This window comes from Puntigrus tetrazona, chromosome 11 (assembly GCF_018831695.1).
Source record: "Puntigrus tetrazona isolate hp1 chromosome 11, ASM1883169v1, whole genome shotgun sequence".
Taxonomy (NCBI): Eukaryota; Metazoa; Chordata; class Actinopteri; order Cypriniformes; family Cyprinidae; genus Puntigrus; species Puntigrus tetrazona.
This window is the reverse complement of record NC_056709.1, coordinates 13,034,129-13,051,628: the sequence shown is the minus strand read 5'-3', so window position 1 is coordinate 13,051,628 and position 17,500 is coordinate 13,034,129. Positions and strand designations below refer to the sequence as shown.

The 17,500-nt window shown below is 36.2% G+C and overlaps 2 protein-coding genes across 2 annotated transcripts in view; both read right to left on the bottom strand.

Annotated features, from left to right (window-relative positions):
* LOC122353891 (sarcolemmal membrane-associated protein-like) overlaps positions 1-16,992 on the bottom strand; it is a 21,240-nt gene extending 4,248 nt beyond the window's left edge. Inside the window, exons 1-10 of the mRNA XM_043251782.1 lie at positions 16,985-16,992; positions 14,655-14,717; positions 13,111-13,170; positions 12,946-13,020; positions 10,990-11,070; positions 10,346-10,405; positions 3,719-3,844; positions 3,479-3,553; positions 2,376-2,681; positions 437-554 (exon numbers count right to left, since the gene is read on the bottom strand). Of these exons, the coding sequence (XP_043107717.1) occupies positions 437-554; positions 2,376-2,681; positions 3,479-3,553; positions 3,719-3,844; positions 10,346-10,405; positions 10,990-11,041 (737 nt within the window). The 5' untranslated portion in view covers positions 11,042-11,070; positions 12,946-13,020; positions 13,111-13,170; positions 14,655-14,717; positions 16,985-16,992. The remainder of the gene's footprint in view (positions 1-436; positions 555-2,375; positions 2,682-3,478; positions 3,554-3,718; positions 3,845-10,345; positions 10,406-10,989; positions 11,071-12,945; positions 13,021-13,110; positions 13,171-14,654; positions 14,718-16,984) is intronic.
* Positions 1-17,500, bottom strand: part of LOC122353835 (filamin-B) — a 333,941-nt gene that overhangs the window by 107,242 nt on the left and 209,199 nt on the right.

Genomic DNA, 17,500 nt, shown 5'->3' with positions numbered 1-17,500 from the left:
GTGGCTGTTTACATTCTGTGGAGTTTTCAGAAAACGAACAAGCGAACGGAATAAAAGCGCGTCATGGGAAAGAATGCTGCAGAACATTCCTAGCAGTGATGGGAAGCTCTAGGGCAGATGAGATCATAGCAGTGACTTATAAAACGGTAACGTCAGCACCGAGTCGTACACACACTGCCTAGGGCTGAGATTAAACACAGGACAAAGGCACTTAAATATCACAATGGTAACCAGTTATTTGAAAAAGCATGACTGAAACGGTCTTTTGTAAATACAAAGAGATGCGGTTGTTGTGCAATAAGGTGATTCGAACATGCTTCGTTTAAGAGAACAGGTGTAGAATCTGACATAATGTGCTTAAAAAAAAAAAACCCCTTTTTGTTGTGTGAAACGCTCTAAATGCAACCGAGAGGCCGTTTGTGTGAACGCGGCCCACCTGTCGAGCTCTTCCTCTAGTCTGTGGAGCTTCTGCTTCAGCGTCGTCTTCTCGGCCCGCAGACCGTCACACTCATTCTGCAGACTGGAGCACTCGCCCTGAAGCTTCTCCAATTCACCTGACACACAGAAACGGAGGGGAAAACTAATTATAAAATTGATTCCCTCCACTCTCATCCCAAACACCCCATAATACAATGTATTCAAGTGCAACCACTGTTCAGCATTAACATATAATTTAGAAAAAGAAAAAAAAAAAAAAACCTAACAAAAAAACCCTAAAATGAAAATATGGAGCTTTTAAATACATCTTAATTTACTGTAGACAATAATACATTTCATAATAAAATAATTTAAAGAAAAAGATGATTAAAATGATTAATATATTTATTAATATATATATATATATATATATATATATAAATATTATATATTTGGTATAATACAATAAACATTTTATTATATATATATATATATATATATATATATATATATATATATATATACACACACACACACACACACACACACACACACACACACACACACACACACACACACACACACACACTTGTTCCTCAAAGCAAAAATGTTTTTTTTAATTATTAATTAGACTAGATTTTCAGCAAATCACAATAAATCCAAATAAATCTGCCAGTTTTAAGTGATTACACAACACTGAAACAAATGCACATTTATCATCATTCGAGACTATTATTTGCATATTTTGTCTTTTGTCTAGTGCGTCTGTGTCCAGAATTTTTGGCTTCAGACTGGAATTTTTTTATTTGGGTACATCACTAGAGTTCACTTTATTCCTGTCAGGTTTAATGTTACCGCTTGAGACCCTGCGTAGCCTAAAACGGCTTTAAACGATCTTAGAGGCGCTGTCAGAACACTTTTATGTACATTTTTCTGCGAAGAACAAAACAAGGAACCAATAAATAATAAATAAACCCAGCAGGACGGACGACAATAAAACTCTTTCCGTGACTCTGGACAACACATTAAAGAGGGCCTGCAGAGAAAGACCCCAGTGAAATTAATACCGCATGTGTGACTTCTCAATATGTGAAGATATCTTGTAAAGTGCACAGAATCACACTGAGGAGAAAGAAAAAAAAAAAAAAAAAAAAATCACAATATTATGTTAGTATAGTCAATAAAATATCAATATAATATATGTGGAGATATTTTTTTAATTTAGACTAATTTAGAAGTTTGAGGTCTGTGACATTTTACATATTTTTTAAAGCTAAACAATACTGAATTTATTCCATTAAAAACACGAAAATTTCGAAAAATATGACAATTTAAAATGGCTCTTTTCTACTCGAATATGCTGTAAAATATAATTTATTCTTGTGACCAAAGCTGAATTTTCAGCATCATTGTCACATGATCTTTCAGAAATTATTCTAATTTGCTGATTTGTTGCTTAAAGGCTTTTGGGGTTTTTTTTGGAAATATATATATATATTTTATTTTTTTTTCTGGATTCTTAAATCAAAAGGACAACAACATTTATGGAGCAGGAATCTTTTGTAACCTTATAAATGTAATTACCGTCACATTTAATGAGTCTTTGCTGCATAAAATCATGCTGGCTTCGATATTTTTAGCACTGCATGTTTTCTGCTCATTTAAATCAAACTCAACTCTCTCCTCATGGCCAGCGATTCAGAAAAACTGGAGTCAAACAAAGCAAATGACAGGAAACTAATGTTTCCAAACAGGAATCAAAGGCGCTAGAAAAGAGAGAGATCAAAAAACCACCAGATCAGTGATGATCTCAGCCAGCGTTCCTCTGAAGTCAGCTTGATTTACGACATCCAGGGAACGTTGCTAGCCAAACGGCACATCAGGGACACAGCGCCGATGACGACATGCTAAGCCGGTTTAACAGCGATTCTCCCAGCGTCCAAAAAGCGATGGAGTACCTTGGAGCCGACTAGCTCTTTCCTGGTGCTGGCTCTGGAGCTGGAAGCTGGCCTGCAGGTTGCTGATCTCCACTTCATACTTGGCTGCCGTCTGTCTCCACTTGTCCAGTTCGGCGGTGACGACGCTCAGGTCTCCCTGCAGGGCGGCGATCTCTCGCTCCCGCTCCGCGGTGGCGGCCTCCATGGCGTGCCGGAGCACCAGGATCTCCTCCTGGGCGTTGTAGAGCTCCTCACGGGTGGTGGTGATGGTGTTTTCTCTCTGCACGCGCAAAGCCTCCATATCAGACTGGAGCTTCGCCAGTTGAGCTGAAGACGAAGAAGAGTTTCGGTGATTTTGACATGATTAATGGGCGTTTCAAAAACACGCCGTCTGTTGGTTTTGGGGAAGCTGAAAATCGTGCACAGATTTATTTGTGTTTATGCAAGGCCATATTAAGTGGAACATCCCCCTTTTTTTTTTTTTTTTACACCATTCAGCCAATCTCTGGGACTGGCGCTAGCACTTTTAGCTGTAGCTTAGCATAGATCACTGAATCCGATTAGACCGTTAGCGTCACGCGCAAAAATGACCAAAGAGTTTCTATTTTTCTATTTAAAACATACTCTTCTATAGTTAAACTGCGTACTAAAACATAAAAATATATTTTACGATTAAATGAAATTTCATTTTTTCATAAAAACATACAAACTAGAATTAGAGCACAAATATAAATGATTCAAAACTGCATTAAAGTGCATGCATATATATATATATATATATATATATATATATATATATATATATATATATATATTATATAGTGTGTGATTATATACAAGTTTTTGAGCAGTGCTTATTAAATAATTATTTGATTATTTTAAATAAAATATCTTGGGCTTTTAGCAAACTTTTATCTTGGTTTTGGTGTAAAAACAGTAACAATTCATAATGAACTGGAGTACATTAAAATATCTATATAAAAATGCCTTACGTGGACTTTAACAGCTTTCTATTGATAAAACGTTGGTTTTACACCTAAAAGTGACCAACCCATACTGATGGTTATATTTAGAAGTCTTTTTGAAGATGAACACACAGCTCATGTAAGTGTTGAATGACTCACTCTGTAAGAAGCGGATCTGTTTAGCAGATTCTTCAGTCTGCTGTCTGTTGGTTCTCCTCTCCTCCTCCAGCAGGGCTGATGAGAAAAAGGCAATGCAAGTCGCTTTGGATAAAAGTGTCTGCTAAATGCATAAATGTAAATGTAAAGAGGCCTTCTGCAATTCACAGTACACCCAGAGAAGTCGCGACCCTCGAGTATTAACGGCGTAATCGCTATCGGAAGGAGCGCGTTGCATGCGGCCGCATTCTTGCAGCTCGAGGCATTTCTGTTTGCCGGTGTTGGCGAGCTCCTGGGCCTCCTGCAGCTCTCGGTGGAGGTGGGGAATGACCTGCTCAGTGTCTCCAGCTTCCAGGTTCCTGTCCATTTCTACAGACACACACAAAGACGACGCTGCATGAAAAAAAAAAAACACAGAGAGAGAAACTGACGAGTGAAAGCCCACACCCTTAGTACTGCGTTAATAACTCATCCTGCCCCAACATGAAAGATGCCTCAAATCCTGCAGATTGTTACGAAATCCGTGAACGTTTCTTAATGAATCTATCCCTCAGAGACTAAAAGCATTTTTCACACCTTTGTCTTCAGGAAGCCATTAGTACAGGTTTTAGTTTTGGCAAAATTTGCATTGGGGTATAATTTGGAAAAACATTAGGAAACTTTATTTAGGGTTAGAAAAAAATAAAAATAAAATCAACATTCAAATATATCTGAAAAATATTATATAATAAGCACACAGCTGTTAAATTTTTTTTATATTTCACTATATGTATATTTAAAAATATTTTAAATATACTAATGCAAATAATATGACTACATTTTACTACAATAACTTTTTTTTTTACAATAGCATTTTTTTTTTTACAATTTCCCATTAGTTACAGATACATTTAGGTTTAGCTAAAGGTAAAAAATATAATATTTATAATTTACAATTTGCATTGGGCTGTGATTTTAATTAATTTTGTGAATTTTCTGAATTCTTGTGAAAGCTTTACAAACAATTTAGCACAAAATTTGAGAATTTAAATACACGTCAAAACATTTTTTTTTTTTAAATCAAAATGGTGAGTGATTTTAATTCTTTACACTTCATTTAAATTTAAAAAATACTGAGTGTTAAATCAATGAGACAATGATGAAATTGAACTGAACAGTTTTTGCACATTAAAATTTAATTATCAAAATTACTGTTGTGATAAATTTCTAAATGTGCAGTTTGGACCCACATCTAGCGACTTTTAGGTCGTTATTTAATTGTTTCATACAAATATTGCATTTCTGGCTCCCTGAAAGCCAGGAGTCTTTTGCACGGGAATATAAATGTAAAAATGCAGCAGTTCCTAATAAACAGACATATAAAATATCATATCTGTGAGCGTGAGACCAATCCATTATGATGGGTCAGAACCTTTGGCGCCACAAACGACACGTTCTGTTCGACCCCACGGGCAGAAACATCGAGCACTGAAACACGATCACCGCCAAGCAAAATCAAGATGCTTGCTCAGAATCAGTTCATTATGTGAAGATTGTTTGCTCGGTCTGTCAGTGAACGACTCGAGTGCAAATGCACAACATGCACGGGCCAGAATATCCGAAAAACACAGCGGGCCTCATTCATCTATCTAATATAGAAACCAGCGCGAATCTGTGACGCATTCGTATGCCGCCAATCACGAATGAGTGCACTTTGACGAAAACAAAATCGTTATTTGAATATCATGCCCCTAAAATATGTATATTATATTTAAAAAAAAAAAAATTATATATATATATATATATATATATATATATATATATATATATATATATATAATTTTTTTTTAAATATAATATACATTTTATATATATATATTTTATATATATTTATTTATATATATATATATATATATATATATATATATATATATAAATATATATATTTATATATATTTATATATATATATATATATATATATATATATATATAAAATATATATATATATATATAAATATATAAAATTATATTACTTTTCCTGACTCAACACAAATTTAACCATATTCAGAACAGAAAAATGAGAAAAAAACGTTGTAAACTTATATATTAAACTATAAAATAAAACAAATTAGGTCGATAGCGATTGTTATGAATTAAATGGTTTGCTTAACATTATACGTAGCCTAAAAAAAGGCTTTAAATGTTCCAATATCTGAAAAACCTTTAAAAGCTAATTTTACAGTGAGTGGGCCTTTTTGTGTGGTTGAAATAAAATAGATGAAACGTCAGGCAGAGCTAGAACTAACGTGGTTTGTGTGAGTGTCCAACAAAATAATAACGATAAAGAAATAAAATATATTAAGAGTCTCACAACTGTCTTTTAACTCTATTATAGCCTATTATATATTTTGCGTGATCCTATTTATTTTATTCCTTTTTTGACCGTAACTGGGTATCAGGGGGGAAAAACACACCTATGAAGTGCTTGAATATTTTTCATAACACCAATAATTATAAGCTGCAAAAAATGATTTTTACATTGAGCTTACATATTAGAAGGACTCAGCAGACACAGAAAGCTTACATAAATGATTTTTCATTGACACTATTAGTGTATATAGTTTAAAACTCTTCATAAATTAGTTAATAATTTAGTTAGACACTTATAGTTTAAAAATGAAAATAATAACAATAAATATAAAAAGGAATAATACTGCAATTATTAAACAATTAAAACTGAAAATTTTAACAATAAATATAATAAGGATGAATTGACAGTTCCTCAACCAATAGGTAAAGAGTCACGTGTTTCCCTTTACGCCTTAATTTAATGTTCAACGACAGATATTTCAGTGCTAATGCATTAAGCTTAAGGTTTAAAATAAAGAAAAGTCATGGTTTGAGCAGTTTAATCACATACTTTTCCCACGGCATCCCATTTTGTTTCCTTCACAACTCTATTTTGTCCATAGAAAAGCGTTGCTGAAGTTGGCCGTGCAACTGTGGGCGGAGCTGACTAATCATTATAATAAACCATTTTATATAATAATCCATTTCATCAATTAGTTTGCAGCCCCAGCCCATTTTTAGACCACAGGACGCAAACTTGAAGCCCGATTGAAGCCCAGGGCACGCTCAGACGACTCTACAAATGGGCCGTTGAGACGACCTGCACCCGGCCAAGCAAAAGAGACGTTAGACGGCCTCCTGCGAGCGAGCACACGTACGCGGTCTCTCCGAGGAGCATCCAGTGGGTCTCTCACGCGGTCTTATAACAACAGGCTTTCGGGAAACCTCCTCTGACCGTAAACTGATGAACGTCCCCCCTCTCCGAACGCTCTACAGATGTCGGTGAAGTCATGCGCTAATTTAAGGACTGGTAATCTGTCATGATGTCAGACGAAGGGTGTTTACTGCAGGCGAGGGAGCCGCTTTCGGGCGAAATGATGTAACGAACTCGTCCACTTAGCGGCGTTTCTGAAGTTCTGCCATTTGTTTAATGAGAGGGGGCATGAAGTGGTGTGTAATCTCATTCTGTGATTTCATCAAGAGTGTCTCAAAAGGATTTTACGGCTGAGATTGAGTATCGCGGCCATATAAGGTTACGTGTGTTCAGATAACTCATCATTAAGGCAATTGAATAACTCATGCCAGACGCCTCGGTGTAGATGCAATCTAAGGGTAAAAGAGCGATTCAACAGCGCCTCCTAGGGGCCCATTTAACTAAAGCTTTCTGGACGAATCAAATCGTTACGCAAAAACAAATACAGCAGAAATGTCATTCTGAACGACAATTATAGACTGAACAGTTAATATATCTGCCTCACAAACGTATGAGACCGTGTTGATCTCGACTGGGTGGCAGCGACCTAGTACAAGGCTTAAACACATTTTTAAGGGGGTCAAAATTGATTAAAATTATTTAATATATCATAATACATAAAAACATTAATGGTGTACGAAAATAACTAAAGCTAGAAAAAAAAAACAGATGAAAAAAACAAAAACAAAAACATAAAATATATATATATATATAAAAATATATATATATATATATATATATATATATATATATATATATATATATATATATATATAATGATAACACATTTCCTCAACGTTTTTAAGAACCAGGATTTTGGGAAAACTTAACATATTAACTTAACATATTAATTTACTTTTTTTTTTTTTTTTTCATTTTAGATCTGGAAGAATCATGAAAACTATTAAAATTCTAAAAATGAATGTATATTTCCAGAATTAATAAAACAACATCTTATGTCAATACTAATATGTTACAGAATTGAGTAGAAATTACTTTTTTGGGGGGGTTAGAAATCATTTTTAAACTACTGTATGAGCCATTTATTATGGAACCTTGAAAAGCATTCAGTTAGTGAATTTTATGAAAACAGAAAATTAATTAATCTCAATATAATTAAACTAATTTTATCATTTATCTGGGACATAATGTTATTAAATGGGGGAAAAGGAAGCTTTTGAAATACAGTAGTAGTACAATAAATATCCTTTTTTTTCCCCCAAAGGTCAAAAAGGTTGAAAACTGCTTTTTTATCCCAATCACCAAATCAATGGTTAACATTTCTTGGTTGCATTGTTTTGGCATGGTGCCCAAATGAAAGCACCTTACGCCTCTACAATGTTTTCCATAATCTTCCAAAGATGACTTTTATACATTTATATATAACTATTCATCGAGAAGCCAACCCCCTCCGAAACAGTAGTTACTGGTATCTCTTTCTAGATTTCTCCTCATTATCTTCAGCTTGAAACGCATGCACGCTAGAAAGAGCCTTCTTCAGTAAAGAAGGTAGAAAAAAGCTCCAGCAGCACACATCCCTCTGGTCTTGGCCGCCTCTGAGTCTGCCTGGCACGTCCTACACTTCATCGAGTGTGCCCTCGAACAATGAGGTGCTGAAACTGGCACTTCCTCCCTGATCCGAGCCAGCGCTCCTTATCTGACGTCCCGTTAAAGGACGTGAGCTCAGTGCAAACACGAGAGCCCACTTAGACCGAGTCTGAACAACATTTTTGTTGAATGAGAACTCTGACAAGGTCTCTTCTTTAGGACAGATTCAGAGAGAGGGTTCAGCAGGAAATCCAGACAGGTCAAATAACACTAGAGTCACACATGGCCAAACTAAAACGCTCTTATCAGGTGCTTAGGAGCAGCTTGAAAAGGTGCCGTATTATAATTTTTTACACCTCAAGTCCATTTAGCTTTACTCAAGGTGTCTTACAGCAAAAACACTAATAATTACATATATGTTGAGCTCATGCCGGTGACAACATACTGGTTTCTGAATGAACTGATTTTATGATACAGTTTAAATAAAAAGGCTGTGTTTCTGGATTATTGATTTATTGTGAAAGTCACGCACGGCTTTATAGAACTTTAACCCCACATCCTGTCTACTATAAAACAACCCTACACATGAGATGAATGAAAATGGATGCATGGGAGACAAATGTCCTGCTGTCTGGCGTGACGGAGTAATTGAAGGATCTTGATATTTTTGGCCTGAGCTGATGACATCTGAGATGAACCGCGTGAGATCCAGCGGAGCCGCTATGACAACTAGAAAACAAACTACCAGAAGAGATCGGAGCCATTTCAGCCAACGCCGCTGTAGCGTCCGTTTCATCGCCTTTAATTCATGCAAGTACTGCCTGAATCTGTTTTTAAAAAGCTTTTCTATGAAATAACTTCATTTTCACCCACCACTCTGTGCCTATCTACGACTGTCTCTTTTTTGGGTGCTTCGTGCAGTATTCTTAGCAGCAGGGCTGCACGATTAAAGGCAATTACAATTACAGACGCCACATTTATGTAATCGTTCAAAGTTGCAATTCATAGTAGGTCCCTTATGTTACTCAGCATTTTTTTTTCTTTTACAGGTTATCTTAATAGTGTTGTTATAATTTTAGTACAATATTATAATACCATTCATAGTTTATTTTTTTAAAGAATAAACCAATCTAATGTATAATTGACATTTGAGGCTTAATGCTATAGAAAAGCAATAAAGGTTTTTCAGTTTGTATTATACTCATGTAAAAACACGGCATGCGGTTGCTTCAAACTGTGGCATAAACATCATTCAGTGTAAATTTTGATGATGATAATTAATAAACGCAATTACAAGTTTGAAGGGATAATTCGCCAGCCCTACTTAGCAACATTAAAAATCCAATCCAATCAAACAGACAGAATTGACCCATTCTCACATGGTCTCAAATATGACTTTCCTCTTCATAACAGATGGAATGTTGACCCCATTGAATATTAGTTTTGTGTCCCATAAAAGATAGATTTCAGATCAACTTTAAAGCAAATAGATTTTTCGGTTTTGGGTGGAATGTCCGTTTAAAGTCACTCAGACGGAACACTAAAGAATTCCGAAGAACCTAAAAAGCGATACATCGATCAGATGAACATAAGCTGCCTTCTGACGAGACAGACATGCGAGCGGCAGCTGTACGTGACATTGTGAAAGCACTCGGTGTCTAATTGAGCTGTAATTGGTTTACATTCCAGACTGTCCTCCGGTGGAACATAAAGTGGGGGCGAGGGGAAAGATCTGAGGGAGGGAGATAAACCAGGAGGACGCCGAGACACCTGCCAGGAGGACACCTTTGGGTCCCACCGCCGTCACTTCCAGCAGTTGCAGACCATATATAGTCAAGATTGGGGAATAACGCACCCTGTTAAGCCGCATGCCGGTCCCCTGAGCTCTAACGAGTGCAGATAAAGAGGGTGACTAACAGTTCAGGCCAGCCAAATCACACAAACACACCCACATCAGCGCTGGCGCTTCACACAGGGAAGCTGAAAAGAAAACTTCCACACAAAAGAATGGAGGGATTACCTTTCAGAAGAGAAACCCTGTTCTGGGGCTCATTCAGTTCTTGTTCATCCATCTGTCCGTCTGAAATGAGAGGATGAAAGAAAGAAAGATTATTAAAGGGAAATAACAACAACAAAAAAATAATAAAAATGAAGAACAAAAATATTCTAAATTCTAAGGCAAGAGAAAAAAAGAAAGAAAACTTTCAATATTAGGAGGAAAAAATGGGAACAAAAGACGGAAGTAAAGGAAAATTAAAAATGAGGAATAAAAGAAACAATCAAGCAAAAACAAAGACACGAAGAAAGAAAGAATAAAAACAAGAAAAGGAAACAAAGGATAAAAAAACAAAGATACACACCGTGAAAAAAAAAAAAAAATAAAAATAAAAATTGAAGAATAAAAAATTGAAGGAAAGAAAATGTGAAATAAATTAAGAAAAAAGGAAAGAAGAAAGGCCACACAGATTGAACAAAAAAAACTTAAATAAAAGGCAATAAAATAAATCAGACAATGTTTGCATAAGCTAGAACTGATGCACCGGATAAATATATAGTTAAGCTTCTCATATAACATTTATTATATTTGTGGAAAAAGTTGGATGCATGAATAAAAGCTGTAATGACCAAAACACAGTGATACAAATGAGTCCATGTTTCACGTACCTGACGTGTCGTCACTGCTTTTGTCCTTGCTGGGGCTCAGAGTATCTGACATATCACACTCTTTAGCGTCTATTTGGTTTTCTGTGGAGGCAGAGCGGAAGAGACCACTCAGAGGAGAGGGGGGGACACAATCATAACTCAAAACAACATTAAAACAAGCCTAATTATACAGCCATCGTAACCTACAGCAGGCTCTCTGCTTCGGGATCTATATCCCAACGGGAGTGTGTTCGATGCCTGTTTATATATAAATCAGGATTACTCTTGATCTTCAACAGCAGGCAGTGAACGAGCCCCCTGCAGTTCCTCCTCTCTGGCTGGTGGTAGTTATTGCCCACACATGGTCATTTGAGTGACCCGGGCTTTCAATGGGACACGCAGTCACATGCTAAACTAGTCGCAGATTTAGTTTTGCGCTTCTGTAGTATCCATGCGGACTAAAAAGGGTTATAAATGGGGTTTGAACGGGCAGGGATGACGCCGGTCTAAAGAAAACTGCCCGGGAACGTCTATATGCATCATCTGATATGAATGAACAGCACCTCAAATTTTCAGTATCTTTTCTAGTCGTCAATCAGAAAATGCTGATATTTCCATTAGTCACAGACATCAGGCCAAACATTGTGCTTTTAAATCGATGCGTGACCTGATAAGGCACCCATCCCGCTGTTACATCACATGATAGATCTACACGGTGTGCCACGAATAAGAGCAGCGTAGAGAACGAACGGGGACTGTGAGTGGATGAAAACGAAATGATGTCGTCATAGGTAACGGTTGACCTGTGAGTTATGGTCTGATCCGTGTGGCTGTAACCTCAGACTGCGATCTGAAGGGAACTGAGGGGTCAGGGTCAGACGTCCCAGCAGCTTTGAGAGGTCAGACGCGCAGGGACAGCACAAAACGGATGGGGGTCACGGTCTAAAGGCCATCTCTCTCTCTCTCATCAGCCGCATCTCTCTCCACACGGAGGAGCTTTCATAAGGTTATGACCTGGTCCAAAGTGAATAAACTTTTTTTTTTGCCCTCATCATAGGATTTAAACATTTAAAAATTATTATTATTATTAATCTGAAAGATTTAAAAACATTTTAAAAAGAAAATAAAGAAAAGTTACAAAGAGTTTGTTTTAAATTTGTTATTTTTATTATTATACACAGCTGTTAAAAAGTTATTTAAAATGTTTTACATATTATTATTACTACTATTATGAAGTATGATGAAAACATTGTAAAATGTAAATTAAAAAATAGGTAAATAATTATTATTATTACTCCACAGAATATATTTAAACATTTTAAAACGTAAATGTAAAATGTAAAAGTTACAACAAATTGTGATTTTTAATTTATTAATATAATTATTATTAGGCTGAATGTATATAAACATTTAAACAATAAAATTGCTAATAGTTTGTTTTAAAATTATTATTATGCAAAGTTGAAAAATTCTTATAACAAACAGCTTATTTGTATTTTTATTTACCTATTATGACATTATCCAGATCAATGGTTTAAATACTTCAAAGAACAAACAAAAAGGTTTGAACAAATCATTTGGTCATCATCTATTATTAGGCTAAACCGATTTAAACATTGAAATGTAAATGAAGTTCCCAACAAGTAGTATATCTATCCAACATATTGTTATTGATTTATTAATAATAACAACAACAACAACAGATAGCTAAAATGTCCCTGATGATGATGATCTTATTAGAGCTCATTACAGAAATGACCCTGACTCGGTCGTGCTCTTTGAGGATGATAAAAATAACCATAATGCTCATTCCTGCCACCCAGAGAGCGCAGGTGTTTAATTTGGTTTTAAATAGAGGTCGGGGTCAAAGCGTGCGTCTTCGTTGCCACCAGATTGCATCACGCCGGCGTGACGCTCCCCATAACGGAGCCTAATCTAGAAAGAAAGAGATTTGATTAAGTGACAGTAAGGCGATACCTTTAAGCCTGTCTGGACTGGGCAAGCTGTTGTCCACGGTCGTCTGGTTATTCTGAAGATGTGCATCAATGACTTCTGCGACAAAAAACAAAACGAGTCATTTTTCGAGGCCATGAATAGCTCATCTCGTCTTAGTGTCCATGAAAACACAATCTGCGTTCTTACCGTCAAAGTTGGACAGCTTGTTAATGGATGAGTCCACCGCTTCCTTCAGCTGCCTCACCGCTGGTTAAAAAAAAAAAAAAAGCAAAAAAGCATTTCAGTATATCTGTCTGGCGCATCCATTAAATATTTAGCATTGAATATCAAATCTCAGTCGTTAAATGACACCGATGCAGCCCGACCGGATACAGTCTCAGCAAAACTGCACGTGTATTTTTTTTCCTTGCCCCCGTACATACAGAACAAAGCAAAAACGGCACATGAAAAGCATCAGAGGAAGCTCGAGGACTTCAGGACGCATGCTGGTGAGAGAAAAAAATCCCCGGAAGAGAAAAATCCAAGTCGGCTGGAAAGGAAGTGAGAACAGACGGCATGCAAGAGTGTTTTCCTTAATAATAAGAGTCCGGAGAAGGATATTCATTTATGTATTGAGAGACTATATGGATCTGAGGGAAAGCTTACGATCTGATCTCCGCACGCAGATTTCAGATCATTCAGATCCTGTCCGCTCCGCTGCTTACATTCATTCACATAGAGTGGTGTATTACAACTTTATACTAATAAAGCAGCGATGTAACTGAGTTTGCTTAATGAAGATCCAACATTAAAAAAAAAAAAAAAAGTCCAAACGGTAAGGCGCCAATTTATTTATTTTTATTTTGTTTATCATTACAAGATGAATAAAAGTCAGAAAGAAAGATGAGTCTGGAATGAGGCGCTTGAAAAATGACTGTAACACAACATCACCAAAACACATTTTAGCCTTTTGATAAAGATATTTCTTCCTATTGAAAAAGGGGGGGAAAAGTTGCGTTCGTTTTTCATTTCCAACACGTCACCCACAGTCTGTTTTGCTAGGTTCACTACGCTAGACACAATTTATTATTTTATCATGCAAGTCTGTTGTGAATGCGCCTTTTTAATAAGACCGCTCCGATTGATAAGTCTGCTTATCCTAATGAATAAATCATTTAATAACTAATGTTTCTTGGTTTAAAATTGCTTTTTCAATGCACTTCCACTCTAAAAGTTTGATTAAGATAATATTTAATGAACCGCACAAGGAAAACACATTCAAATAGCAATATATTTTTTCATTAATGTAAAATCATCCATTTGTCAAAATAAAAAAAGCGGTCAAATTTTAAAAGCTTTAATGAAGAAGTAGTCAAAACATCGTCATTTTAGTTTAAAACCAACATTAGAAATGAAACAGAATCTGAGTAATTAATAACACACGTGAAAACTGGCTGAGAATATTTGTAATATGAAAATAATGTCTTTACTGTATTTTTCTGCTGATTAAGAGACAATACAAGACACCTTAAACGTACTAATGTTTTTCAAAAATACAACTTTTGTGTAAAACGCACCTCGGTATTAGTAAGAAACAAGCATATAAAGCAAATACGATGCAGAGCGGTGCTAAAGGTCACGTCCCTGCAAACACCTTCCTCTCTTTAAAGAGTGAAACCTGCTTCGGCGCTCACAAGATGGTTCATTAGTAATGGCTGAGGAAGATGTTGGAAAGAATGCTGTGTACTCACATTGACACTCAATGTACTGTTGGATTAAAGTGCAGTCTCCTCCACTCTTTAAAAGAAAGTGGTCTACCAAAGAAAGAAAAACCCTCCATTAAATGAGCAGCAAATGGAAGAAATCCCACATCGAGGGGCATAAGATGAAATTAAAACAGAAGCCAGATCTACAGGATACGACATGAGACGCAACCAAACAGAGATGCAGAGGGCGGGACAAGGACACAGACGGAGACGGTGCCAATCGCCGCCCTGAAGAGACTGACTGACACCTATTCACCGGTACTGATAAATCAAGGGTCGCGATGAGTCCTCTTCTTTTAAGTTTCAGAAAGACTGAATGTGGCTGAGAGTCTTAAAAATAAAATAAAAAAACCCTCAAAATTAAAGCACTCTCAATTTTATACTTATACTGTACAATTATGGTTATATTCCTTTTCTTATTATATTACAATAGTAATACTTCTAATTTAGTTTATTTAAAAGACGCACTGGAAACTATTATAATAAGAATAAGAACAGCTAATTACCATTCTTTTATTGTGTGTGTGTGAAATAAAAAAAAATTAAAAATACACAGGCATAAAATTACTATTTAATTTCTACAAACAATAAAAAAACAGAAAAAATATTTAAATTGAGTTTCAGTTTGTGCGCTTGTTTGTAGGGATGCAAAATTTGTAAAATGGTAAATTTAAAGTCTGTAAAATAAAATTACAGCATTTATTTAGTTTATTCTGTTTTAATACATGACTTTCTTCAAATTTACAGCGGAATAGCATTATTAATAGTAATATTTCTAATTGTATTTTATTTAGTAGCCGTAGTAACAACGTCGACTTGATTATGATCATTATCTTGTTTTATATAGATTTTTAATTAGGTCATTTTAGAGTCATATTGCTAAGTTTTTCTTTTGAAAACTGTGAAGCCCTACAAACAAGCGCATAAAACAACAGACTAGCTGAAATGAATAATTTTTAAAAAATCAGACAAACTGCAATTACATTACCCCCAAATCACGCAGCCCTATAACTTTCTATATTTTCCCATCTGTCTGCGCTACTTTAAAAGCTTCGGGTCAGCTTCCTGTAATCACGCACATCTCTCGTGGTTTAACAACCCGTATTTTGATGGCAAATGACAGCATCTTTGATGTTTTCGGTCACTTTCAGCTCTCGACAAAGGTCTTATTGAAGCGAAACCCCGCGTTATGCCATCCTAATCATTCCTTAGTTCGGTGCATTTCACGGAAATTAATGATAAAAGGACGGTTCAGCAAGCGAAACATCTCTGCCAAGAGGTTTGTGGTCTGTGGCGCACCACATCGGCAGTTCAATTTGCCTCATATCATTGCCAGAGAATAGAAATCAGTTCAGGAATATAAATAACCAAGCGATTCCTGGGCAACGTTTCAAAACCTAGTGCCTTACCAGGGATGCTCAATCTTTCTGCCGTGTTTAGTGCCAACCCTAATTACACTTACTACTTGATATTAATATCATCAATAATTAGCAATGTGGCACATTGGAGCTGTCAAAGTACTCTTTAATTTCAATGTTCACTAAATGTAAAAGAAAAATCACCATTGCTTAAAAAAAAAAAAAAAAAACATGTCTTAAGACTTTATGGCTGTTTTTTCCCATACCACTGCATTTAAAGTCTTTAAGTCTTTGTGATTGATTTACTGCCTTTGTATCATTTTTTTTCAAATAGTTTAAGCAACTTTAATTATATATGGTTTACTTAACATTATTTGAAACGCTACAGACTTTTTTTTTTTTTCCCAAAAGAGACACGTTTTATTTTATTATGCTTTAAAGAAATGTGCATAATATTTTGCTAGATACCGCAAAAAGAAGCCAAAAGCATCCCCTTCCCCCCAACAGAAATTATGGTATATATACATATTTAATATATTATATATAATACATAATTCAAATACTGATTATAAGCACAAAATGTCATTTTGACAGTCCTATGGGAACATTAAAACGGATACGGAGGCTTATTATCAAGCAAGAAGACTGGTATAAGTAACTAAACAGGCCAACCAGTTAAGATGCACTACCTCGCTTCTGTACGCATTTTATTTGGCGAGAAACACCCGAATGAGGGACTGCGTATTGAGGCGTAGACTTGAACACACATGCTCAACGCAAAGTTCAAGGCCTTTGAGACAGAACGGAAGCAGAAGCCGGACAGACAGGAAGAAAGAAAGAGAGACAGAACGTAAAAATGAAGAACAGGCAACCAAAGCGAGCTCCCATGCTGAATTAGTCAAGGAGGTGATGCAAGGTTAGCGGTGACACCAGCAGACGCATGCGTCTCCAACTCACCTAAACTGTTGTTTCCTTTATGCTTTTCTCCTGCAGCTGTTCTAACCGGACTGGAAAACGATAAACGAAAAGATTTGGGATGACCAAAAATAAAAACAAGAGTTTCCTAAAATGACTCCAGCTCAGCCTCTTTCGCTCTATTTAGTCTGGTTCAGCGCTCAGGAGTGCAGCGTTCTTAACCGAGAGGAGTAAAGCTCGCTTGTTCGCTTTACCTTGCAGGGCCGTTAGTCTCTCATTCGTGGAAGTCGTTGTCCGCCTGCAGAGCTTCGATTCGAGCTTGAAGCGCCTGCTCTTTCTCCTCCATCTCTTCGATCTTCAGCTGTAAGCTCTTTCTTCTCACTCAGGCCTTTCTGGATGAGCTTTCATGTTTGCCCCTCTGCCAACTGAACAAGAGCGCAAAGGAATAAGATGAACGCTCTTCTAAAGGTTTACTCAAACTCAGGGCCGACTCATAATGAAGGCGTAGTTCGTTTCAGATTTAGAGAAATGTAGCGCTCCATCACTTGCTCAGCAATG